The 25,708-nt window shown below is 41.2% G+C and overlaps 1 protein-coding gene across 2 annotated transcripts; it reads left to right on the forward strand.

Moving 5' to 3' along the window:
* Nucleotides 1-25,708, forward strand: igfbp3 (insulin-like growth factor binding protein 3). 2 transcript variants are annotated; one of them, XM_039601232.1, is made up of 4 exons: nucleotides 1-490; nucleotides 4,149-4,392; nucleotides 7,213-7,332; nucleotides 20,461-25,708. In XM_039601232.1, exons 1-4 carry the CDS (start codon nucleotides 127-129, stop codon nucleotides 20,630-20,632), a joined length of 900 nt encoding a protein of 299 aa, XP_039457166.1. In that variant the 5' UTR covers nucleotides 1-126; the 3' UTR covers nucleotides 20,633-25,708. The 2 variants fall into 2 exon arrangements, with proteins under 2 accessions (XP_039457166.1, XP_031588439.1); XM_031732579.2 differs by having other exon boundaries at nucleotides 3-490; nucleotides 4,149-4,396.

The following is a 25,708-nucleotide window of genomic DNA, read 5'->3' on the forward strand; positions in this document are numbered from 1 at the left end:
CGAGAACTTCGCGTAAAAGAAAATACAGATGGAGAAGGCTAGCCGGCTCGCTGTGTCACAGAGAGTCCCCTTAAGCCTACGTGACAACTCACATACTGTCCCTTTGTGACCAGCTTAATCGGCAGAATGCCCGATGTCTGTGTGCTTTGTCTGGTTGCCGCGCTGGCTGCATTCGCCCGGCTCGCCGGCACGGTGGGCCCCGTGGTTCGATGTGAGCCGTGCGACGCCGGCGCGCTCCTGCAGTGCAAGCCGCTGCCGAAAGACTGCGTGGAGCGGGTCAAGGAGCCCGGCTGCGGCTGCTGCATGACGTGCGCCCTCGGAGAGGGACAACCGTGTGGAGTGTACACAGCGCGCTGCGGCTCCGGCTTGACCTGTCGGCACCAGCCCGGGGAGAGCAGACCCCTGCAGGCTCTCCTGGAGGGACGGGGAGTGTGTTCGAGTCCCGCGTCCAAAAAACTGAACAGTGTTCTCATGCCACCGCAAAAAGAAGGTGGGAAGTCTTTTCTTTTTTTAATGATTCTCTGACACCTTGTTGCCCGTGTGTTTGTGTGGGTATTTTTGTGTGCGCCCCTGAATGTTATTATGCATCGACTTTGACAGGCGCCCTGCCCATTAGGGTTCTGTTCTTCGCTGACCAAGTCCAACAGTTCCCTCCTGGTAAAAATGTGGGTTAAATGTGTGGCATTTATAGTGAGTGGGCTAAAGATGCTGTGACAGAGCTGCTTGTGATTAAAAAGCACAAAGAAAGACGCAAAAACGTATTTTCCGGGCTTTTTGGCAAATCACAACAATACGTGTGCGTCTGTGTTTGGGGGTGGGGGGTTACATTGCACAGTTGTGCGCTGGCCTGGGTTAAACAAATCCCACTAGACCTCTAAAAGTTTGACTTCATAACAGGAGTCGTGACTTTCTAAGTTGGGGGTCCCACTTCAGCTAATACTGCTTTCCTACAAGGTTCCTTTGGAACATCGTTCGTAAATACGAAACAGGACACGAGGAGTTTTATGATTGACATGTTACACTTGAAAATTGTTTTAAGAAGAGGACACTACTGCTCCTTCCCTTTCTTCATAATGCACACAGTAGTATATGCGCACACACAGAGTCCCCAAAACCAGAATTAGCCATTTACATTCTGTAAGTTTATGGTTTATAGTATTTAACTGAGGCCCAGTGCAGACCATGTCCCTATCTGCTGTAAAGCCTTTATGTTAAAGCTAATGGATTCTTGGACACAGCATGGATGTGCACAGTATGTGCTTCCCTGGTGCAGACAGCCTAGATCACAGATGTCACAGTTTATATCTAGGGCCAATACAGCCCACTTTGATCTTATGTGGGCTGGACCAGTGAAATTCCCCTCACTCATTTTTTCTACATGCCTCTGTAGTAAATGGAAAATATCTGTCATAACTGTGGAGTCAAACTGTAAGTAGTAAATGTGTAAAATACAGATATGTATAACTTAACTATTTTGATTCAGTATAACTGGATGTGAGAAAGGTCTTTATAAATAGGAAAAGCTGTAAAACTTGTGAAAATACAGTTAAAAGTCCAAAATGTATGTCCTTCACATTCTCCAAAGGTATCCAAAGGGTCGAATTGGAGTCTTTGCCTGTTGATTTTGGCCTCCGGGCCTTATGTTTGATACCTCTGTCTGACAAAACAGGGATGAAATTCCCAACGCAAGTATTCAAACACACAATCACAGCCAATTAGCATTGAATACCAGTATCAGATTTCTTAAATGTCACACTGAGAACCATCCTATGCACAGCCTTTTATTTAAATGTATGGCTGCTGCTCACACTAGTCAAATGGCACACATGTCACCTACATGTGAATACACATGGTTGTGCGTCTGGGCACACAACTGACGTCAGGCACCCAAGAGCCTGTGTGTGTGTTTTCTTTTCCTGGTTGTTTGGTTTGGCCACACTAATGCGTGGTGTACAAGCACTCAGCAGTCACAGTTTCATACAAACATAAACACACACACACACAAATACAAAGTTCTCACTCTTTCACTCACTTTCCAGCTTTGCTTCTTCTCACTTCTTCACCCTCTAATTTATGACAAACTAACCTCACGTGGGAGCAAAGAGATCCACCTAAAATGAGAACTACCAGTAACAGCATTGACATGGGTATTGATCTGTTTCCTTCTCCATCTGCACAACTGGAGAAGAGATCCAGAAAACGAGGCAGAGAGGAAGAAAATGACCCCAAGTGCCCCTGTTGGTCAGAGTGTGTTGATGCAGCTCAGCGGTTTCCACAGCCATGTCCCCAGATCCAGCACAGGATCTCCTCCCAGACATTAACAAGCTCTCCTCCTCACCGCAGTTTGTGCTGTTTACCCCTGTGCTATTATACAAACAAATTGCGTAATGTGTTAATCTAAAACACCCGAGACTTCCTAGAAGGGTTATAAAAAAGTTTATATTGACAATAAAAAGGAATGCTTGCAGAAATCTAAAACAGGGCATAATTCTTTTGTCCCTGCTTGTGGATATATATGGCCGTTATTGAAAAGTTTGGGGCGAAAACATGTGGAGGGTGCGTCAGGTTGAAAGGCACTTTCAGATTCTGTCCTACTGCAGCACACACTGTTGTTGACGTCCAAGTTGTTGTTCTCAGTTCTCGTGAGCCTGGGAGACTGTGGAGCTCCACCGAGTCACTAATTGATCAGGTGGTCACAGAGAAAGGGTGGGCTGCTAGCCTGCCTGCCCACACGAGCTACACCCCTCCATGCCCGTCCGCCGCCCTCACCACAGCTCTTAAACACAAAATCTGCTTTGAGTTAACAGTTTAAAACTGTGTTTGGGTGTGTATGTGTGTGTGAGTCGCTGCATGTGTGTTCCCATCATCCCTCTGCCTCTCCAGGACGTCGTCTCTGAGATCAGTCAGCTCCTTCCACTGTGGCCTTGCGGTGGTGTGGTCGACCGGGTGGCACATGGGTGGTAGTTTGGTCCTCTCCTATTTCAGTGAGGAACATCTGAAGCCCCCCTCTTCTTCTCAGACAGATGGTCCCTGCTCTGCTGTGTTTAACAATTTGACAGGAATCTTTGCCAACACCACTGGCTATTAATATACCTGCCCCATCCTCCTCCCCACCTTATATATGCACACATAAACATATATGCAACCGTTTCTTCTAAAGGTCCTTAAAATGTCTTGTTTACGCTCAGTTCCTCCTTGTGACTCTATCTCTTGGCCTGCATACTGTGGAAATTTGTGGATATGAAATTGTCATGTTTCTGTTTATTACTTGGCTTCAATTCTGGCTCCAAACATCCCACAAGGCAATGAGCTAACTTTATTTTGTCTGCTTTTAACAGGCTCCTCATACACAGTCAAGAATTTCCTGCTGGATTGAATGAGCACAAGCAAGCATTTTGCAGTCATTTTGTAATATGGCAATTTCTATGCAAAACAGAACAGCGATGACATGTTGGCTTTTGATTCTGAGGTCGCAGCTTAAGCTCCACATGTGCTTCAGAAAAGAGATAATAGGAAGATGTTTCCATTAAAGATTAACGAAAGCTTTAAACAAAGAAATGGCAATTTTACGTCCATATCAAACAAACCTAAATACACTTTCAATTCAATTTTATTTATATAGCGCCAAATCACAACAACAGTCGCCTCAAGGCGCTTTATATTGTAAGGTAGACCCTACAATAATACATACAGAGAAAAAACCTACAATCATATGACCCCATATGAGCAAGCACTTTGGCGACAGTGGAAAGGAAAACCTTCCTTTTAATAGGAAGAAACCTCCGGCAGAATCAGGCTCAGGGAGGGGCGACGATCTGCCATGACCGGTTGGGGAGAGAGAAGGAAGCCAGGTTTCACACACTTGTGTTTCACACACTTGTGTGTGAAACCTGGACTAGGCTGACTCAGATTTCCAAAACCTTCTTCTTTACATTTAGACAACCTAACACGTAACAGTCTCTGGTGTCTTTTCTTAGTTTATTCCAGATATGACAAATTTTTAAACTGACTTGAAGGTTGTAAAATTTTTACAAGAATCAAGACAGAGAATCAACCGCTAAATGTCACTATTTGTCTTTATTAAGCACCAATTTATATATATGAAACCATAACATTGTTAAATTGAGACCTTTTCTTTGTTCATGTAGAAAATGCTGGAAATCAGGTCGAAGACTCTGTCAATGTCACCCAGACGATTACAGTGCTGCCTGGCGTTGGAACTGTGAAGGATGGACATAGTCGGGGGTCGATGGACACCAGGGCTCCTTTGCACAACATATTAATCCAGAAGGATGAGAACAGGAAAACCCAGAGCTACAAGGTGGAATCATTATCAGGAGGAACCAATATGGATGTGCATAACTTCTCTGTGGAGAACAAGAGGGAGAATGAGTATGTAAGTCACACCAGGCAATGAGATTTCTGTTAAAACTGTGAGATTATTGCTGTTTTGGAAGAAAAATACCTGGAATCTCACTGAAATATATAAAATGCCCATGCCTTCCTTTTTATGTGTCCTTTTGGGGCATTTTAGCCTGATTTTAATAAGCTAGTGAACAGAAGACAGGAAAGCTGGGAGAAGGACCAGGGAGAAGACACAGTAAATGCCCTCAGGGAAGCTTCAAACCTAGGCCTCAGTATTTAGGCCTTTACACACCAGACGTGTTAAATCTGTGTGACCATATCATGCGTTAATAATAGTTTAAGTTATGACCTCGTAATTGTGCTGGACAAATTTGCGGCATTTATTTTTTCTAACCAAGTTTGATATTTCAGATTTTTGGAATCTGATTAAACAGATTTGACTAATGAGACCACTATAACAAGTCTGATCATAGCTCAAAATGTGCATCTGTACAGTACTAGTAAATAGTAAAGTAACACTATTTTTCCTCAGACGAATTTTCCCCAAACACAACACTTTCATTGTGCATACACATTACACGAGCAGTTCAGATCTGAAAAATTTGTTATTTTGTGTCACTTTTTCGCCTCATTTGGATTGCTGATTCAGCAATCTGATTCAGCTGACTAGGCAATCCAAATGCCTTTGGCCATTTTTTATTTGCTGTCAAATAAAAAGTGTTTACCAAAAGGACTACTGCACACCTGCTTTCTAACAACACTGCCTTGTACACTGCCCATTCCAATAATGGCACAAATCCCAAAGATGAGACGAAAAACTAGTGTTACAGTCTCAGCAGAAATTTTGTCTTTTATTTTTTTTGCTAGCCAATTAAAATAAGCTCTCTAGCTATTTTGTAGCACTTTGGGGGGAAAACATGAAACCAATTACAGAAATGAAAGTAAGTTTCTACTTAAAAATTCTGCACTGAGAGTTGTTAGCAGGTTGTTAGCTTGGTAGGTTTTTAGGTAGCTTTTCATCTGTCCTATATTATACACAATAATTACTTAGGGAAATTTGAACTTTGTAATGTTTGCCCTTTAGTGGAAATAGCAAGCATAGACAAGTTAAAAGAAGAGAGCTATCTGCTAGCTCTTTTCTCTGCAATAATTATTGTACATTAGGACTAATATTGATTTTTGAATTCAAAGGTAACAGTAGTTGGTCAAATGCATTATTTATAAGTAATGTTTATTGAAACTATGCATCGTAAAAATTATATATTCTGGGAAAGCAGCCCAGCAGAACCATAATTCTGTAACCATAAAAGCAGACTTAGTGTGAGCTATTACATTATGACACAATGTAGAAAGTCAGCATGATATCAGCATTGATTTAATACAAAAGCTTTTTATTCATGATGTCATGGAAAATAAGTATAATCGTAAACTGAAACAGAGATGTTTCTGATTTGCGAAGGTGATTGCAACCACAAATATTTAAACGGGCGAACTTCAGGTCACTTTTATACACACGTACAATACAAACTACAATATGTGTCATTATATGACGCTGATAATGAATACATTTGAGACATTACATTTGAGAAAAAGGCTGGAAGTCGTTCAGTGTAGAATCAGGGATTTGCAATGCATTATTTCCTTCACCATTAAAAGTCTTTTTATTATTATGATTTAGCCTATAGCTGATCAGCTTGGTTCAAGGCTTTAAACTCTTTATATAAGGATTTTCTGGAATATCAATGGAGAAAATGAGAGGGAAATGCAGAGCAGAACTCTTCACTGTTTCACACAGCAGACCTTTTTGCTAGCTACTTAAATCACCAGCTTAATTATATTTTTTAATAACATTAAGTCTGGATAAATTATTCTGAAGAAATGCCGTTGGCTTTTCAAAGACATGATGGCTCTAATATAACCAGTAAAAATACAAGATTGTTCAAATCAATAGCTGCAATCAAGACACGTATTATGCTTGCTGACATACTACCATGCTGCGGCACCATTTGAAGCAGTGAAATGTAAATGATGATATGTGTTTGCACCTTCTTGAGGAATATTTGCAACCCAGGTTTCAACAAACTATACCAAGTTCTGCAACTCATTTAGTGTTGAATTAAAAAAAGAAAGCTCTCTATAAAGAAGCAAACTGTGCATTAACTGATTTGTCTCATAGATAAAGTGGGTCCACATTCCACTATGGCCCAACTATGATGGCATAAATGCATACTGTCAAGCCATGGTAGGTGGTATGAATGTGTAGCTTCTTTCACGTGCAGGAAAGAAACAAAATACAAACAATATGGCAAATCTCTCATTGTAGCACAGCTATACGGTGCAATTTGTGGTCCAAAAATCCACAGGGTACTTTTATGTTATCTACTGTTGTTTAAACACCAGCAGTTTTGATTACAAACATTTTGTAACAGAAGGTACCACTTTTTCACAAAGCGACTATCTCATTTTGGGATTTAACCTCTTCAACCTGGACCTTACAGTGTGTTTGTTTCTGCACTTTGACACGGGCTCAGCATACATTGCTCAAACTTGCAGAACTTTATTTAAAACCGCAGGAAAATTCCAGAAGCTCAATGGCATGTTAAGCATATTATAAGAATAAGTATAAGAATAATGGATTACATCAGAATTGATATGATACCTTTAGCTCGTAGCTTTGGAGCTGATTAGTGGGATAAAAACATTAAAGGTTCAACGCGGTACCTTTTATTGACTTTGATGTTCACCACAAACTTTTGAACTTGCATGGATGTGCCCGGTGTTCTTCCTGTTTGTGAATGTGTAAGGATGGCGGCCTAATATTAATGCTTTTGTTTGCTATGTTGCTAGGGGCCATGTCGGCGGGAGATGGAGAGCATCCTTAACAGCCTTAAAATCAGCAATGTGCTCAACCCTAGAGGCTTCCGCATACCCAACTGTGACAGAAAGGGTTTCTACAAGAAAAAGCAGGTGACTGGCTCTCCCTGCTGTTTTATCTCTGTTGTTTCTTTATACCTCGTCTCTGTCCCTCAAACACACACACACACACACACACCTGCGGACATACAAATAGACCCACCGCATGCCTGAACACTTCCAAAGAATCCTCAAAGACTCATCCCAACCACCCACACTTACACAATCCCCCTTTTTTGCAGCCCAGGTTGCCTTGACAGCCACATCAACACTATATTATCAGAATGGCTAATAACCATGTATTACTCCGGTAAATGCACTCCAGCCGTCTGACTCATGCCTCACAGGAAATGAAGTCGGTCAGGTGTGTTTGTGGGTGTGTGGTGTGGGAGAGTGTGGGGGGTAGGGATGTAAGAATGTGGTCCAGGAGTGTGTGTGGCATGGTAGATGTGGCGGCAGGGGAGTATATGTATGGCGCTTGTTTGATGGCAGTAGTTTGGTGTGGGAGAGTAGGTGTGGGGTGCTGTTGGCGAGGTAAAAAAACAAACAGGCTGTCACTGGTTTAGTTTTTCGCGTCCGTAGTGCAGACTGGGGCCACCCATAGGCTACTCATTTGAAAGATGGCGGGGGGCAAAGAAGCTGACATTTGGCAGAGCACTATAGGTGGGTGACATGTGCTGTGACCTGAGGAAAGAAGGGATAAGACGGGGGAAGGTGGTGGATGAAGAGGAGGGCTTGTGGGGCATTAGTGAGACACACAATGTGACAAATACCACTATCCAATTTCCTGGGGTGGGGAGTCTTATCGGAGGGATTCCACAGGCCCATTCTGAGAAAAGCATGAGTCACCGAAAACCCCCTACAAGCACCATGAGTCAGAGTCCAACTCAAGCCGTAACACACACAGAAAAAAAAAGAAAGAATTGTCTTCTAAATTCTTACCCCACTCTTTCCCCACGGTCTCTCCACAGTAGTTTCATAGCTACTTTCATTAAAGTCAGCCTATACCTTGCTCATTTCCTGGATTCCTTAAACAAAATATCTACCGGGAAAGTGTCAGTTCTGGTTGCAGTGTTTGCAAATGTGTGTGTGGCAGTGTGCCAGCTCCTGTCGCCCTTTTCTCAGAGCACCAGTGGGGTGCGGAGTGTTGTGTTAAATCCGTCTCAGGGGACGTGCCTTCACGGTGTGTTGTAGAGATTTATGACCGGAAACATGGTGAAGAGGAGACCGTGTGAACCGTCTAGGGTGACAATACTTTGAAAAGAAGGGAGCCGGGAAAGGAGGTGGGAGGGATGAGGTTGGGGGGGAAGAAGGACTAAAGAGAGGAAAAAGTAGCATAACTGTATACCTAATATGCAGGTTCTGTACCTCTGTATGAATATACCACCTCAAATATTAAATGCTGTTGAAATGTGGCTTTTTAAATCTCTTATATTAAAAGAGGAACCTTTTTATTTTACTTTTAACGATGATGGCTCAGAGGGAACTAAAATTGAGAACGTTAAGTCAGCGTTTTGCATCCTTAATTGCGTTACAGGAAAAAGCGATTTAATACATGTTGAATTTCAGTTGCAGTTTTGGTGTTTTTTTTTCCACAACTTTTGCTTAAAGTACCATCAAATCCGACAGTTGATAATACGAGACCTCTTCCTGGTAGTTTCAGGGAAACCAGAAAGTCCTGTATTCAGCTTAGGGACTTTTTTTTGAAAGGCAGGAGCTCAAACCGTTTTATGTGCTAAATTTAACTGCTTTTCTCATTGAAATCAGGAAATGGGCCTTAAAGATTTTTCAAAGTTGGTGCATATGGGTGGGCATGGATTTGACTCATTTCAGTAAAAGTTGATTTTAACAGTGACATTTTCAATGGCCAAAGAAAAAAATCAATTAAATAACCACTTGATAGCTTATATAGCTTATATTTCTGCTGAACTCTCTGTGTAGTTTGCTCAGTTGTTGCAGAATGTATCTTTCTGTGATTATGCTGGCATGTTTGTTGTTGAGCCATTCACTGTGAAAGGTTTTAATTAGAGTTGGGGAGTAGAGAATGGCATGTAATAAAACTAGTAATTTAACAACATTTTCCCGGAGCTTGCTGGTAGTCAATTAACTTCTAAAACTAAAACTAAAATTGTGGGCCATAAAAAGAAAGGAAGTTTAAAAAATATGACTTGTCTACTGTAATAAAGGCTCTTTTCCTGTCCAGATCCTTCCCACTATGATGGCATACCCAGGTAAAGATCCTGTCATGGTACTGTGGTGGCCATCCATAGGCATCCATAAGCTGTATAGCATCAGCAGGGGTCATTGTCAAAATGTGATAACTTTTTTTGTAGTGGACTGAAGCTGGACTTTGCCCTTTGCCACTATTTCTATTTGCATTTTTTTTTAATGGATAGAATTTGTTGGTTCAGCCAAAGGGCGGTCAAGAAAATGGTGGTGGCCTCAGGCCATGTCCACACTAATACGTTTTCATTTGAAAACGCATCTTTTTCTCTTCATTTTGGCCTTCCGTCCACACTGAGACGGCGTTTTGAAAACGCTCTCCAAAGCGGATACTTGCGACGTGAAAACAGCGTTTTTGCGTCACAGTGTGGACACAGTGTGGACAGCGAACCAGGTTCGCAGTGTGGACAGCGAAACCGGAGCCTTTTCGAAAACGATGGCACATTTTAGTCATGTGATGCAGTCATGTGACCAATTAAACAAAGATAGCGGAGGCATTATACAGCAGTTATTTTTGTTTGCTCTCAATCTATTCAAGATTAATATCAGTCTGTACATGCTCCAGATAGCTTTTCTTCAAATTCTTCAATTCTCACTCGCTTTTGCAACTTTGTACTTTTGTGTTACTCACAGCAACAACTCCACCTCATTGTTAGTCCATTTAAAAAACTCGGTGCTTCTCCTCAACATTTTGCCGCGATGTTTCAAAAAGCCGGAAAAAAAGGCAGGTCGAATCGGCTTGCGTTTCACACATGCGCAGTACTGGAACGTAAGTGTTTTCAGCCATTTCAATGTGGATGCACAACTCTGTGAAAATGACTGAAAACAATAGTGTGGACGTGGAGCTTTTTCAGATGAAAACGCCGTTTTCAAATTTATCCGGGCTAGTGTGGACTCAGGCCTCAGGATCTCCTCTCTGCTTTTTGCAGACGATGTGGTTCTGTCATCAAACAGTAACCTCCAGGTCACAGTGGCAGTGGGGTGGTTTGCAACAAAGCGTGAAGCAGCTTTGGTGAGAATTAGCACCTCCAAGTCTGAGGCTATTGCTCTCAATGGGGAAATGGTGGCATTCATACTTGCCCCCAATGGAGGAGTTCATATCTCAGGGTCATGTTCATGGGTACCCTGCCATCCTTTATGATGGAAGGATGGTGTAGTGTCTATGATCAAGAGCTGTGTGCAAGGAGCTCATTTCCAGTCAAGGCAGGAAACAAGTTTCTTGTTCCGACTCTACAATAGAGACAGGGTGAGGAGCTTTGTGATTCAGAAGGGATCCTTCCACATTGGAGGAGTTGGTTTGGGCATCTGAATAGGATGCCTGCTGGTTGCCTGCTTAGTTAGGTGTTTTGGGCATGTCAGTGTGTGGTCTGATCTCAGGACTAAACCAGGATACACTGGAGAGAGTGTGCTTCCTGGCTGGTTTGGGAATGCCTCAGAGCCTAAGTGCCTGCCATGGATAAGTGACAGAAAGTGGATGTTTGCCATCCCTTTTCTCTTCCAGAGACATTTATAATAAAATAGGATTTGAAATGTGCCCATCTGCAGTCAGCTGAGACTGAAGAAGTCACTTGGATGAGTGACGAAACGTTTCTCCCACAAAACGCTACGTCCAGATGAATAGATTCAACTTTTGGAGAGGCCCATCTTCACTGCGGTCTGCTGTTGGATTTTTAGAGGACTGAATGCAGTTTTCATTCCATTCCATCATCCTTCTCCCTGCATAGCTAAAGGAGTATGTAAATGAAGATGTTTATGAAAACAATGCGTGGCTATGAATATGGCTTAATGCATTTGTCAAAACAAAGTAGACACTTCTGGCACACCATAACCTACTTCCAAGACAACAAATAATGAAGCTGTCAAAGCTGACCCTAAAGACACATGCGTTTGGTCAAACATTGTTGCACGAGTCAAACAAAAAGGTTGTTATGTATCCTGCAAGTGTTGCTGGAGTTTTAAACAGGTAACCCTCAAAGTGATGACCCTAACTTTAACCCCAACCCTATATTTTGGAGAAATATATGTTTTTTGTAAAAAAAAAAAAAAAAAAAAAAGGAAACAGTTTTTAGGATCAGTTTGAATGGTTATTTTCTTTGTTCATTGTTGGCCAAGACTTGGGAAGAACATTTTCTTAAATAAAATAAGTTAGGTTATAGTTAGGGTTAGGATTTGGATTGTCATGAATGATGACTTAGACCACAGAGGGTTAATCCATAGGCAACTTGTGGAACATGTGCAAAAGGGTGAGTGTGGCTCAGAGCTCATACAGCAATGTCATTATAGATAAACAAATGTTCAGACAAGTTGTCACATGCTATTTGAGCTGAATGAGTTATTCTGCTTTGTGCAATACCCGCACCTGGACTCACGTCTCTAGAAGGCAGGGTTCTGACTCACAGACATGTATGTAAACCCAAAGCTGACTCAGTTACCAACTAAATAATGTACATTGAACTACTTTTTCCTCAACAGTTTAACATTATTTTACACCATTGGTTAGGTTTGCTATGGTTCAGCTTGTTCCACTGTCAAGTTAGTGGTAATTTGGAAAACAACACTTTCAAAGTGGTTCCCCGGCACTATTTATATTTAACCGTATTTTGGAAAAAGAATAAGTATTTGACTATTTAGCGCCTATGGACTGTCCATATAAGTGCATATACTCCCTCTCAAGTCAGTTCCTCCCATCCTGGAATGACTCCAACTCCATGATAATGAACCGCAGGTAGCAAAGTTAGTCGTGGCTCTACTGCAGCCCTGGTGAGTTTGCTTGCGTGGCACATGGACTGTTTCACTATCCGAGACAGATTCTAGTAAGAGTCGCTGTCTAGCTAATTCCATTTTTCTAGAGCAGAAGAAGATTCACTGTCCCCAGTTGCATTCTGCAGCTATGGGGTTCAAGTGTCTGGATTTTAGCTAAACGATGCCGAGGTCCATCACAGCACTAGTCAGACTAGTGTTAGGGGAAGGACTAGAGATAGGGGGTTAACAGCACCTGAACTTTCAAAAATAAGAGCAATAGAATGAAAATGAAATAAATGCTGAAATAAGTCATAATTAATTTATAATAATAAAAAATCTATGTGTGGGAAACACTTCAAGTTGCATTAATCATTCAAGCTTCATTCAACCTCTGTTGCTGTACTTTTCTATTTAAATGTAAAATGGTGCAGTAATGTAGCCAGTGAGGAGAGTGAAAGCAATAGCCTTGACCTCTTAACATTCACCCAGTCACAGGTGACCGGTTTAAGGGTGAGGTCAGGGTTAAGGTTAGGTTTCCATCTTACCTCTCTGGCATACCCATGCTCACGTATCAACCCTATAGTGGTTTCATTTTCATATAAGAAAGATACATGCCATCAGCAAAAAACTGCAAGCATTTAGTGTATGTGTGGTTTTCTGTATGTGTTGCTGGTAATGGGAGAAGCTGAGCAGTGCAGCTCTACATAAGCTACAGTAAGGAGGAACCTATTTTTAGCTGGAGTTATATGAATTGGCTCAGTATCCCCATTCAGGCCAGGCATTCCCAACACTGACCACTAATAAGACTTTAACTGATCAAACACACATGTGCAATAACACTAATGTGCAATAATCTTTTCTGGCATCGTTGTATTTTTACTCAGTTGTATATAGCATTTGTATTCTATTTTTATCTTATTGTATATTTTATTCTATTTTATTCTACTGTATATAGTATTTTATTTTATTCTATTCTGTACAGTTGTGTACTGTATTTATTCTTATTTTATTTTATTCTAATTTTTGCTTCATAACTTTTGCACTGTCCACTTCCTGCTGTGACAAAACAAATTTCCCACATGTGGGACTAATAAAGGTTATCTTATCTTATCTTATCTTATTACATCCCTCAAAGTCTCACTCTCTCTTTAATTCATCATTTCACCCACCCATCATTACCCCCATTGTGCTGTGCCTACAGTCATCCACCCGTCTTTTGTTCTGCTTGCCCGCTCCATCATTCCGTCCATCCTGCCCTTCCACCCACCTGGCTTTTCCTTCCTTGTTTGGACAGGAATCACCCCGCAGAGGCTTGTGAATGGAACGACAGTGTGTGTCTCTGTGTGTACTCTTTTAGAGTTTAGAGTGTGTGTCAAGAGGAAGAGGAGCAGGAGGAGGAGGAGGCCGTGGGTTAAGGATGTGAGCCAGGTGCCTGTGTACGCTTCTGCGTCCTCATTCACTAGGTCCTGACACTGCCAGGCCCATAAGGGTTGACTTATTGAGCGTGACTCAGAAGGATCTGTGGAAATGTACACACCAACCACAATGGCTTTATAATAACTGGCCAACCTTTGGGGATCCAGACAGCTATTTTCACCCTGTCTCTCTCTAGTTCTCTTCCCTCCCTAGATTTATAATCCATCTCTCTTTCTTCTTCACTTTGAAATATAAGTCTTTTTTCCAGTGTCTCATGCATAATAGGCAGAGCAGGGGAATATTTTTATTATTGATGCCAACACAGTACCTAAATTTAGATGCCGATAACCAAACTGTACTTCTCAGTAGTTTTACTTGAGTATATAAACATTTTCAATAAAGAAAAAAATCCCTTTTTCATGCTGCAAATTAGGCAACTCTGTAAAGTCCTGAAAGGTGTTATTTATATTCCTGTCAGAGAAATTTCCATTTATTTTCATGTTTCAGATAAATGTTTGAAATGTATTCAATTTAGCGGCAAAGTCAAGGAAATGTGTGATGATGATATTTCTGATGCTAAACAAAATTCCTAATCTTTTATTGGTGATTGCAGCTCGTGAGAACCAATATTTAATAGCACAAACAAAACAAAGTGACAGACCTAAATTACCTAAATCAAAGTCTGAACCAGTTGCCACAAGGTGTCAGCAGCAGCATCTTGTAGTGTAACAGTAATGATACAGCGCAAGTCAAAATGTAAGCACGACAGCAGCATAGGTGGTGTTTTTCTCTGAAATTTTAAGTAAAGGTATAACATGACTGCTTAACACTTAAGTTTATACAAAGTAAAACTTTGAAACCCTTCCACTCTTCCACAACATTGTCACACAAAAAAACTGAAAGTTAACATTATTTTCTACCTACAGTATTGTGTTATATCCCGGTCTAGGGATACAGGAACGCAACAAAAGGGTGTCCCCGCCCCGTCCCCAAAGCCAGACTCAATAGCCATTTTATCATTAAAGGTGAGGTTTATTGCTATACCAATAACACCAAAACTGAAAGGATAAACTCCAGGGTGAACAAAGGCCAAAATAACAAACCAAACAAGCTATTCCCGAAAAGTGCTACCTTAACCCTACATGGAACAAAACCAAACAAAAGACAAGTGCTACCTCTAGCTCCCTAGCTTCATAAACAAGACAAAGCGTCAAAAAATTAAATAGACAGTTCACCCCTTCTGCTTTAGTGCTATTTACAGATGGACACGACTATTTACAATACTATATACAAAACCTAGTTGTTCTCAAAATACACACAAGATCAAGCACTGCAAGTTTGGAGGCTGAAGACAGATCTGCTGCTGCCAGTTGCTGCCAGGGGAACAACTGTCAGAGACGGGCTTTTTGAAGCAGCCAGTTGATAATGGGGGCCAATCAGCAGCCGCCAGGCCAAAGCCAGCCCAAAACAGCTCAACCAATCAGGAGGACCTGGAGAGACTCTTAAAGGCACAGAAGACACATACAAAACACAGTCCAGACATGCTGACACACACTGATTCAAAATATGGCAAGGGCCGTAACAGCTGTATCTTGGGTCGACCTTTTAAAGTAGTTGCTTAAAGCCCTGCCTTAAGCAACTACTTAAAGCAGCACCATTAACTCCATCAGTAAGCCATACACGATTTATTCTTCCTCTCATATGGAGTGCAGATAGCGAGTGCTCTGGCAGTGCTGGGTTTGAGCCATTCATTTATTTTTGGGTTGCACATCACCAACTGCCAGTATTTCCTCTTTGCATGCTATGTGTTTTTGCCTCAAGTGGTGAAACAAGTTTGTTTCTTCGACCTTTAGCAGGAAGATCTTTCTTGCATATTTTGCATTGTTGGGGTTGCTGAAGTAGCTCTTTGTTTAGGCTCTCAGATATGCCTCCCTTGTCGTGCGTGATAGGGAACGTAAATGCACAGTATTGCTCTACCATTAACAGTAATGTAAATATAAATTTTTTATCGTAAAAAAAGTATATCTGTTTTTCAATGAATTAAATATATTTCCAAATTTACTGAGCAATTGTATTATTTGAGCATGATATCAGTACTGACCAAAAATAATGGCGATTATTATTTTTGCTTTAATTGAACTCAATTACATGTGCCAACAAACATGTATGAATGTTTTTTGTATACATCCATTAGCTGCAACATTAAAATCATATTATGTCTCAGCTCTGTTCTGACAGGACATGCTGACAGAACCTCTGGGGGTGTCCTGGTTGTCACTGGAATGTTGGCAGTGATTCCTTTAGGATTCTGTGTGTTACTGGATGCAGGCCTTGGAGCAGTGCATCCCACAGACGCTTGATCAGGTTTGCATCTTGTGCTGCGAGAGCCTGCTGTTATTGGGGTGTGCCATTGGCATGTTAAGATTCATAGTATGTGTGTGTCAAATTAATATTCACATAAGTAGCCAGACTTAAGGGTTACCAGGAGAACACAGAATGATCCATGTTATTCACCTGCACGTTCTTTCCAAAATATCCCTTTTTGCTTTTCGCTAAAACAGAGCAGGGTCTTGATAAGGATTATCAGCTATGATGACTTGGATCTCAGAGGGTTAATGTTGTAGCTGACTCTGTCATACTAACTATATTACACTATATGTAACACTGTTGTGTCTAAATGATAATCAGTGTTTATCATAATAATATTAAATAGATCGATGTAGCTTTAACACAAGTAGAAATAAATGAAGCTTTAACATGCAAATATTGGCTAGCAGGTGGTTATGTTTATGGTTAACAGATGGAGTGCTTAACAAATTATTGATGTTATAAATTATACATGTCAAAAACATGTTTAAAATTAGACATGACTGAACTCACTGAGCTGAGTTAAATTAATTATTAAATTAAACCCAAACTTGACTACCATTAAAATGAATTTTCTGCTGCAAGTAAACAGCAATTTGGCATTTGAATTGAATTTGAACTGTAAAACAGTACATTTGGAAATTATTATTACATAAAACAGCAATAGTTATATTTTACTAGTAAATATCTTTTAATCATCTTCAAAGAGCTTGCGCAAACTGGGGGATGAGCCATTAGAGAAACATCAAAAATTAAATTTGTAATTTTTAATAATGTTAATAAACCTTACATTGGGTGGTGGTCTAATAACTTTGTTAAGCAGTGTATATGTAGGAATCTTTCTCTTAGAGATAATCGTCCAAGTACACTCTTTTAAATTTACCCTCTTCTCCCTCTCATGGTTTGACCACATCGAGTCATTACTTATATTGATCTCCCTTCTTCCAGTCTACCACTTTGTAAACTTTGTGAAGCAATATTTAAGCCTCTATTTTAAAGTTTGTGTGTTGCCATTCTTCTAAAACAAACAAATTATTCTAGGGTTCTCTTCACTCGAAAACTTTTTTAAAGAAAAAGCAATATCCTGCAGCTACTCCCAAATGCACTTGCAAGCACATACAGATGCCCTCTTGATTACACAAATACATATACATGCGCCCATACACACACACACAAACACATTGCATTTTATGAGCTGGTGTTTATCCAGTGGTCAGACCAGGCTCTTTTTAATGTGCGTGAAGCCCAGAAGTCTTGCTGTTAGCTATAAAGATCAGCATCACAAGAGCTTGCATTCATACACACAACGCACATGCATGCACACCTCATAAAGGTAGCATTATGGCTTTGCAAGGTGGATGAAATATGCTTTGTTTTTTGTTGCCTTTTTTTAGTGACAACCATGTGGACCAGGCAGGGCTAGTTTTGGGGCTATGAGGCTCAGAATATAGGGCATGGGATTTGGGCTGGCGCAGGGTTTGGACTCTGTGATGCTAATCTCCGTGTGATCGGGTGACTGTGGAGGCTGTTTGAGTAAAGCAAACTCATTGTCATGTTAAGAAACCAGTTTGAAATGATCTGAGCTTTGTGCCATGGCTGTTATCCTGCACTAAGCCAGCATTTGATAGATACACTGTGTCATAAAGGGATGGACATATTCAGCAGAGAGAGTACACCCATGGAGAGTAACAGAGAGTAAGAGAAATCAGGTGAAAAAAACAATGAAAACTGTCCACTGCAGCTGCTGTCTGTCCTTTTTTATGCTACTTTTTGTTAACTATTGTTCTCTCTTCTTGGTGAACTTAACTGTTGTTCCCTTTCCAACCTTTCAACCGGTCGGTTGGCTCTGTGCGCGGCGTCATCTGAAATGACATTCACTGCTCAGTGGATGTTTTGTGCTTATGCGTGCGTTTGGAGTGAAGCTCTAAAGAAAGGACTGCAGAGACTGGAGTGGAAATTAAAAGGTAGCCAAGCAACAGGGATATGCACACATGCACATTTTTCCTCTCCTTTCCATCTTTCCAAGGGGACAGGAGTAGGAAGACGATACAACCAAAATAGTGAGTTCACAGACAAGAATGCCTGGATGATGTTAGGGGCACATGTGGTCGTGAGGTATTTTAATAGATTGCTGTCTCTATAAAGCTGCCCTTGATCATGCACTCAGGTTGTACATGAATCTTGATTACACTGGAATAAGGACACCTGATCACACTGTCTCCCTGTGCCAAGGAACATTGCAGTTTTGTTTACAATGTTTACTGATGGATGTTGGAAATCTAAGTATAGCACTCAGTTTGAGATTGAAGTGCTGATTTTCAGCTTTTCATTTGTTGGTTTTTACATCCCTGACTGATACACTGGCAAGTTAAAGCACTTTTTGTGTTGTCTCATGAGGGTGAGAAGGGCTGCAAATGCATTTAGCCAGGATGGACAGTTCTCATGTTTTAATAAAGTTATACTAAAAAAGAAGAACTCCTTGGCTGCTTAGTTTGTCTCCCATGACATAGTTTTTTTATGTTTGTTTTTTCTCTTTTAACACGGAGCAGGTCACATACTATTTATGATATGATTGTTGGGGTTTTCTCTGTATTTATTATTGTGCGATCTATTGTACAATATAAAGCGCCTTGAGGCGACTTTTGTTGTGATTTGGCGCTATATAAATAAAATTGAATTGAATTAAGTTTTCACTTTGTCTTGTTTAGGTAGGTCAGTTTGTTTCAGTTAGTGTAATTGGTTGGTGTCAGCTTTTGAGTAGAGTTCTGTTACTTTGACCTCTTGTATGGGCCCAAGATTTTGATTTTTTCTGTGTAATTTAACCAAATTACACATTTAACCAAATTACTAACCAAATTACTAAAGTCCCCCCCCCCCCCTTTTTGGGGGGAGACTTTGACCTGTGTCTGACTTTCCTTCACTGCTCGGGCCATCACATTAAGCATGTCACTAAAATGCAATCTAACACTTTCTCTAAATGGGGTAGTGCATTCATTTAGTTTAGTCTTTTTTTTCCCTTTTTTTAAGAAAAGCTGGTCTTAGAGATTAGAGATTCAGGTTCTCAGGTCATCATCAGTGATAATTTAGACCTAACAGAGCTGTGGGTGATTGGTGTGTACAATGTAATAAAAGTTAAAAATTAAAATTAAGTATGAAAGGCTGAGTGAAACAGTGTTTGAACTCATGCAGAAAAGACAGAAAGTGTTGGTGTGCAAAGCAAAACATATGTGCTCTTTGCAGTACATACTTGCTGATCACACACCTAGACTGCCGGTACTTACCGACGGTTGCCATCGAGGCAGGCAGGCGTGTCTTGGTCGTGGCTGGACTTCTTACCTCTCTCTCACCACTCCCACGGTGGGAGATGATGGGAGCTAAGAGTAGTGGGACAATTTGAGATCTGAACCTGGTTTAAGTGATTGTGCTGTTCCATGTGTACCCCCAAAATGCACCTCATAAAGTTGCCACTCTACAAAGCCGAACCTCCTATGGGACATCTGATATTACTGCGTATATGTGTGGGAGCAGGTGGGTTGGGGGGGGGGTGTACAGCACATACAATTCTTGTTTGTGTGCTGCTGCGTGTTTGCTAACGTGTGTTTATATGCACATGCGCCCCGTGCACTGGGGCAGGCCATAATCAGCTCCAGATGATTTTGAGTGCCTGCCAGCTTCCCAGAATAGCAGCGCTGGTTTGCAGCCCTCCAACTGGCCTTGGCAAATATTTTAGCAACCCCATGTTTACCTTCACACTCCTTCACTCTCACTCGCTCAGAGCATTCCTCATTCCAAGCGCCTCTCTATCAGAAATAATCTGCTTTTTCATCATTTACCCCCAGTGGCCGGGAGCAGAAAGTAAACTCCTCCACAGCACCTAAATTGGGCAAACTCAACAGCACGCTGCCCACACGTGAATGCTGCTGCAAAAGCTCTCCTGCTCTAATCATGATGCATTTATTACTGTCTTACACAAAGCACGCCCCTGCATTGTCTGCACTGTGTATCGCTGATGTTTTACTCACATAAAAACTCAGGTAGCAGGGCATTCCACTCCGTGATTGACGGGTTTCTCTAATGAGAGTTCTGCTGAGGCATGACTTGGCCTGCTGACAAGCATCTGAGATCTGAAAACCAACAGAGGGATGGGGTGTTATTATAATACAAGCATGCACATTGAAGGTGGTGTTGTTAAAGCTGTGTCAAGGCATTAATTCCTCTCCGTGGAAACGCTAATCTGTTTTCCCAGTGTGTCTCAGAGGGATAAGTCCTCCGCTACCTCTTTAACCCCACCCAAACTAGAGGTGGATGTCAAAGCTCGATGAGCGATGGTCTTGCTTTTGACACCGGTTGGTTTACCTTTGCTTCGTGAAATCGAACAAGACAAGTGGCAGACTAAACTTCTTTGTCTTCTCTTCCTCATGTTTTTTTTTACAGTGCCGTCCGTCCAAAGGCAGGAGGCGGGGCTACTGCTGGTGCGTGGACAAATATGGGCAGCCTCTCCCCGGCTACGATGGCAGGCAGTGGGGCGAGAAGCAGTGCTACAACCTGGAGCGCAAATGAGAGGATGGAGGAACGACAAGTGGACGGAAAGGGGAAGACAGTGTAATATGGGGGAGGGATGGGTGAGGGGGTGAGGGGGGCGAAAAAGAACGAGATCCAACTGTGCTCTTGCATTTAGTTTTATGTAAACATCTGAAGGAACTCTGGACCTCTGATTTCAGGTCCTGCTTCTGTTGGAGGGAGGGGGGACTAGGGGAAGGTGAGGGGGAGGGGTAAAGGATAGCGCACAGGCTTCTGTCCATCACAGCTATCTGTCCTGTGCTAGGGGGACCCACCTCTGTCCTTTCTTTAAAATAAAAGTTTAAGCTGAAAGCTGGGGAGGGGAGGGGGACCCGTCAACTGCACTATTCTTTTAGAGAGAGGAAGGAGGGATTTTTCCACTCACTTTAAAGAGGACTTGTTTGTGACTGTGATCTGCACCCCCACCTCTTAAAAAACCAACGCCATTGTTTGTTTGTTTGCGTTTGTGTGCCCGTCTGCCAGTGTGTAACTGCGCGTGTGTGGCTGTGTAACATGCATGCACAGCTGCATGTCTGCATGCAAGAGGTGTGTGAGTTTGTGTGTTTGTTTGTGTAAATACTGCATGTCACTAAACTCAGTTTAGAGATGTCTGACTGCCCATCCCCAGGCCCTGCTCCATTAAACAATGCAGAAAAAACATAGCACTCTGGCTCAGGGTCCATTATTAAGTGAAGGATTATAGAATATTAGATGGTAGGGCTTTAACTTTTTAGTGTAGCTCGGGGGGCGGCCTTGCTGTTTCTAGTTCCTTGTTACTAACCTGCAGGGCAAAGGGACTGGAGGCAGTCCATGCAGCCACAGTGCCTTAAAAACTAGCCTTTCATTGCCTCCTCTTCAGCTTCAGCTCTTCCTCTTCTTCAGTAGCATAAAGGAATACTTCACTGATAAGCTACCTTATGAGTATCGTGCTTGACAATTTTAAGGCTTGCATCTTTGATGAGGAGAGCAGCTGTAACTAAACCAGTATACACAAAGATCCTGATACAGTGCCATGAAACTGTATTTTTTCTTTCTCTTCTTCCTTTTTTTGTATATTTGCCATACCTAATTGTTTCAGGTCATCAAATGAATTCTAATATTGGACACAGATAGCCATAGGAAAGACAAAATGCAGTTTTCAAATAATGTTTTTGTTTAGCAAGGGGAAAAAAGCTGTCCAAACTTACCTGCATCTGGTTGCATTTCAATGATATTGGAGATGCGAACCTGAGTGCAGAATTTATAAAATTAGGAGCTGGCTAAGCTGATCCCAATTTTTTATTTTCAGCCATTTTCCATCGTGGAAAACAAAAGTTTTCAAACTTTTCCAGGCCTTAAACCTGATGCGTATTCTCCCTCATAGTAGTAAATGTATAAAAATAAGGCTTTTAGGAAAACAGTGAATAAAAAAATCGCTTTTCTGAAAAAGACAAAATTTGCAGTTCAGTATTGAATATTACATAAAATAACCTTTATATAAAGTTTCTTTGAATGGCAGAGATGTAGAAATGTGTGCATGTAGCACAGAGCTCAGTGTCTAAGTGTCTTAATGAGACTGAATGTGCCTTGAAGCGATTTAGAATTCTATCTTGTTTGATCTGCTGCTCACCACAAACAAGCACAAACAAAAGTTTTGGATTTTTAACTGTATTTTCATAAGTTTGACAGCTTTTCATATTGATAAAAACCTCCCTTATGGCCATTCATACTAAAAAAAAGTAATTATACAACAAACAATTCAATGAAAGAAAAGTTTCTGTCCAAAGAGTTGTGCTGACAGATTTCTTTCATTCTCACAGATGAGAAACAAAGTCACTGATATGTATTAGACCGGAAACAGTTACAAAGCCATTTCTAAAGCTTTGAGACTAGAGTGAGAACCATTGTCCACAAATGGAGAAGTGGTACACCTTTCTAGCAGCAGCTCGAATCATTCAGGTCACAATAGAATTTATAACAGCATCTTAAAAACTACAGGCCTCATTTGCCTCAGTTCAAGTCAATGTTCATGTTTCAACAAGAAGAAAGAGACTGGGCAAAAATGGCATCTATGTGACAGTTTCAAGGTGAATACCACTGCTGACCAAAAAGAACAAAAAGCCTGGCAAAACACATCTTGACGGTCCCCAAGATTTTTGAGAGAGGAAGTCAGACACACTTTGGAAAATATGAGTCATGGTTCATCTAGCATAAAATTAACACAGCATTTCATAAAAAGAACATCATACCAATAGTCAAACACGGTGGGGTAGTGTGATGGTCTGGGCTGCTTTGCAGCATCAGGATCTGGATGACCTGCTGTAACTGATGGAACCAGGATTTCTGCTCTACTAGAAAATCCTGAATGAGAATGTCCTGCCATCAGTTTGTGCCTTGAGCCCGAAAGGCACTTGGGTAACGCAGCAATACAATGATTAAAGGCACCCCAGCAAGTCCACCTCTGCATGGCTCAAGAAAACAGTGGACTAGTCGAGGTCTAGTCTAAATAAGATGCTTTGGCGTGACCTTAAACAGACCATTCATGCTCGAAAACCAGGGCTATCTCTGTCTAACATTAAAATTTGTTAAGTGTGATTAAAATGCAAAATAACTAAAAAAATCAGGAAAAAACAAAAAGTTTTCATGGCACTGTAAACTTCTTAAACTGCTTTTGATGCAAAGTCCAGTTCTTCAGGACACATTTTAAGAGTGTAAGCTTATAGTTCTACTGGATGCTAAAGCTACGTTATTATTATATTACATCTACAGATGCTGCTTGGCCATGGAAACCATGCAATGAAGCTCCTGGCATACAGTTTTTGTTCTGTTAATGTCACAGAATATGTAGGAGGGAAGATTTTCTGACTCAGTATATATTTTGTCTTGTCTCCCTCCCATCACCACCAAGTGTTCACGGCAGATGGCTGCTCCTTGGTTCTGCTCGAGGTATCTTCCTGTTAAAAGGGAGTTTTCCTTTCCACTTTTGCCAAGTGCTTGCTCATATGGGGTCATATGATTTGGGGGTTTTCCCTGTATTATTGTTCGGTTTTTACCTTGGAGTATAAAGCGCCTGATGTGACTATTGCTGTGATTTGCAACAATTGAATTGAATTGAATTGAATTGAATTGAATTGAATTGAATTGAATTGAATTTCACCAGCTTGTGAAAAAACACCCACTAAATTGGCATAAAAAGTGGAAGAAAATGATACTTTATGAAGGTTGGTCAACTCTTTTGTTGATGTGAAAAGCCACCCAAAGTGAAAATGACAATGGGAAGGAGCAGTGGAAAGACGGCTTATGTAGCAACAGCAGGAATGTTTAGTGGAATTTTGCATACTTTTTTGGTAACTGCAGCTGCCAATCCCTGTAGCAATAGCAAGTCACAAGCTCTTCAGAGTGTCCTGTCATGCTAACAGGTTCACGTTTGATATCTAAAGACATGTTTTCAGAGGAGTATTAAGCGCCTGCATGCTGCTTTGCAATTTTAGGGATCACTTTGGCTAGTTTAACTTCTCATCTTTCTTTTTGGTGCCCCTGCTGTTCTTGTCCTCATCCATGTCCCCCTTTGGCCTTCAGCCCCTCTGTCATACATCTTCTCACTGAGCCCATCCAACCCTTCTTGTCTTCACCCCTACTGTTGGAAGGTTTGTCCTATTCGTGTGCCTAATTTCCTCACTCCAGCACCCTGCCCACCTCCACTACTCCTCTCTTGTCAGTGATGCAACCTGGTGTAGGTATTTTTTTTAATCGGGGTGAGCCCGGTATCACTGGCTTGCATTGCCACAGGTGCCAGCTGCCCTTCATGCTTCAAGCACAAGCACTTAAAGCACTTTAGCTGCACTGCTACTTGTCAATGCATGCAGTTAAAGATAATTGGACCTATCAGCATCTGGATTCCTTTCCTAGGTAATGTCAGATGAAAGAGTGTGATACAGTTAGAAAAACAACAACAACAAAAAGCAATACTAACCTATGGAGGAGGAGAAAAAAATGTAAGAAAGAAAGAAACAAAACTACACCAGGACTTCTGACAGCAAACTTAGAGATCACCCCCTTTAGAAGTTTTCCATTCAATGCAACTATTTCTTTTCTCTTTTCTTTTGGTTGTTGTTGTTGTTGTTGTTGTTTCTTTGAAAAAACTTGCTTGTATGATCGTACGCCAACAAATCTCCACAAGGTGGACACGGCACCAAATATGCATTCACACAAGTGGTAGGGGGTCCGAGGGAGGAGGTGTGGTCCTCCCCGAGGAGCTTCCTGCCCTGATGCTCTCCTGCGTCCTGTGTAAAGACTTGAAAAGTGGAGAGAGCGCCGACAAAGAATGCTTGCCCAGTAGCTTGGTAGCATAAAAAAATCGGCTGTAAACTTCCTCTAACAGACAGCAACATCTTAGAACCAGCCTGTTGGTGCTATAGCCAATCTATTCAAAGACTTGATGTTAAGGGGGAGGACACACATAAAAATATGTTTAAGCTATTCCCTCCCTAATATTTGTGTGTCTTTTTATATATTATTATTATTATTATTATTTCCTGGCCAGCTTTGTGTCTGACTAGACATCATGTACAGTACGTAAAAATAAAAAAACCTTATTTATATAAGAAAGAACTATAAGCTGATCCAAACTTCTTATGAACACCAGTGACTCACCGATTGCACAGCAAAAGTCTATGATTCAGTGTACTTTGGGGAATATAATCACTAATGAATGTTTTCTTCTTTTTTTTAATCAACCTTTTCCTTCTGTCGCTCTTTGGGTTGCTCTGTGCACATCTACATCAGTCAGACATTCAGATACATCCTTATCGTAGTTCACTGCTTCTTAAGGCCAGTGAACCTCTCACCTCTCAGTAAGTCACTTCTCTCCATGCACACCCAGCCATCCTGCCCCAGTCTGTTAGAGCAGAGCCAGGGTCACACTTGTGTATTGTCACCTTATATCTTTTCCTTTCTTGTTTTTGTTTTCTTCTTGCTGGTAAGACTCTTCTCTGTTCACGGGTAAATGTATTCAAGTTTATCATGCAATGATTTTTTTTTCATCATACCTAACTAGAAATCACACAGCTATTATTTTTCTCTGAGAAAGGAGATGATTTTGAATATTTAATGTCTTTTTTTTTAAAAATAAAAATGCAACACA

This window comes from Oreochromis aureus, linkage group 17 (genome assembly GCF_013358895.1).
Source record: "Oreochromis aureus strain Israel breed Guangdong linkage group 17, ZZ_aureus, whole genome shotgun sequence".
Lineage (NCBI taxonomy): Eukaryota > Metazoa > Chordata > Actinopteri > Cichliformes > Cichlidae > Oreochromis > Oreochromis aureus.

Bases quoted from the DNA above. Each gene is read 5' to 3' on its own strand.
- igfbp3 (XM_039601232.1), top strand. From the start codon at position 127: ATGCCCGATGTCTGTGTGCTTTGTCTGGTTGCCGCGCTGGCTGCATTC. The intron at 491-4,148 runs GTGGGAAGTCTT...TTGTTCATGTAG, and splicing joins CATGCCACCGCAAAAAGAAG to AAAATGCTGGAAATCAGGTC. The intron at 7,333-20,460 runs GTGACTGGCTCT...TTTTTTTTACAG, and splicing joins GTTTCTACAAGAAAAAGCAG to TGCCGTCCGTCCAAAGGCAG.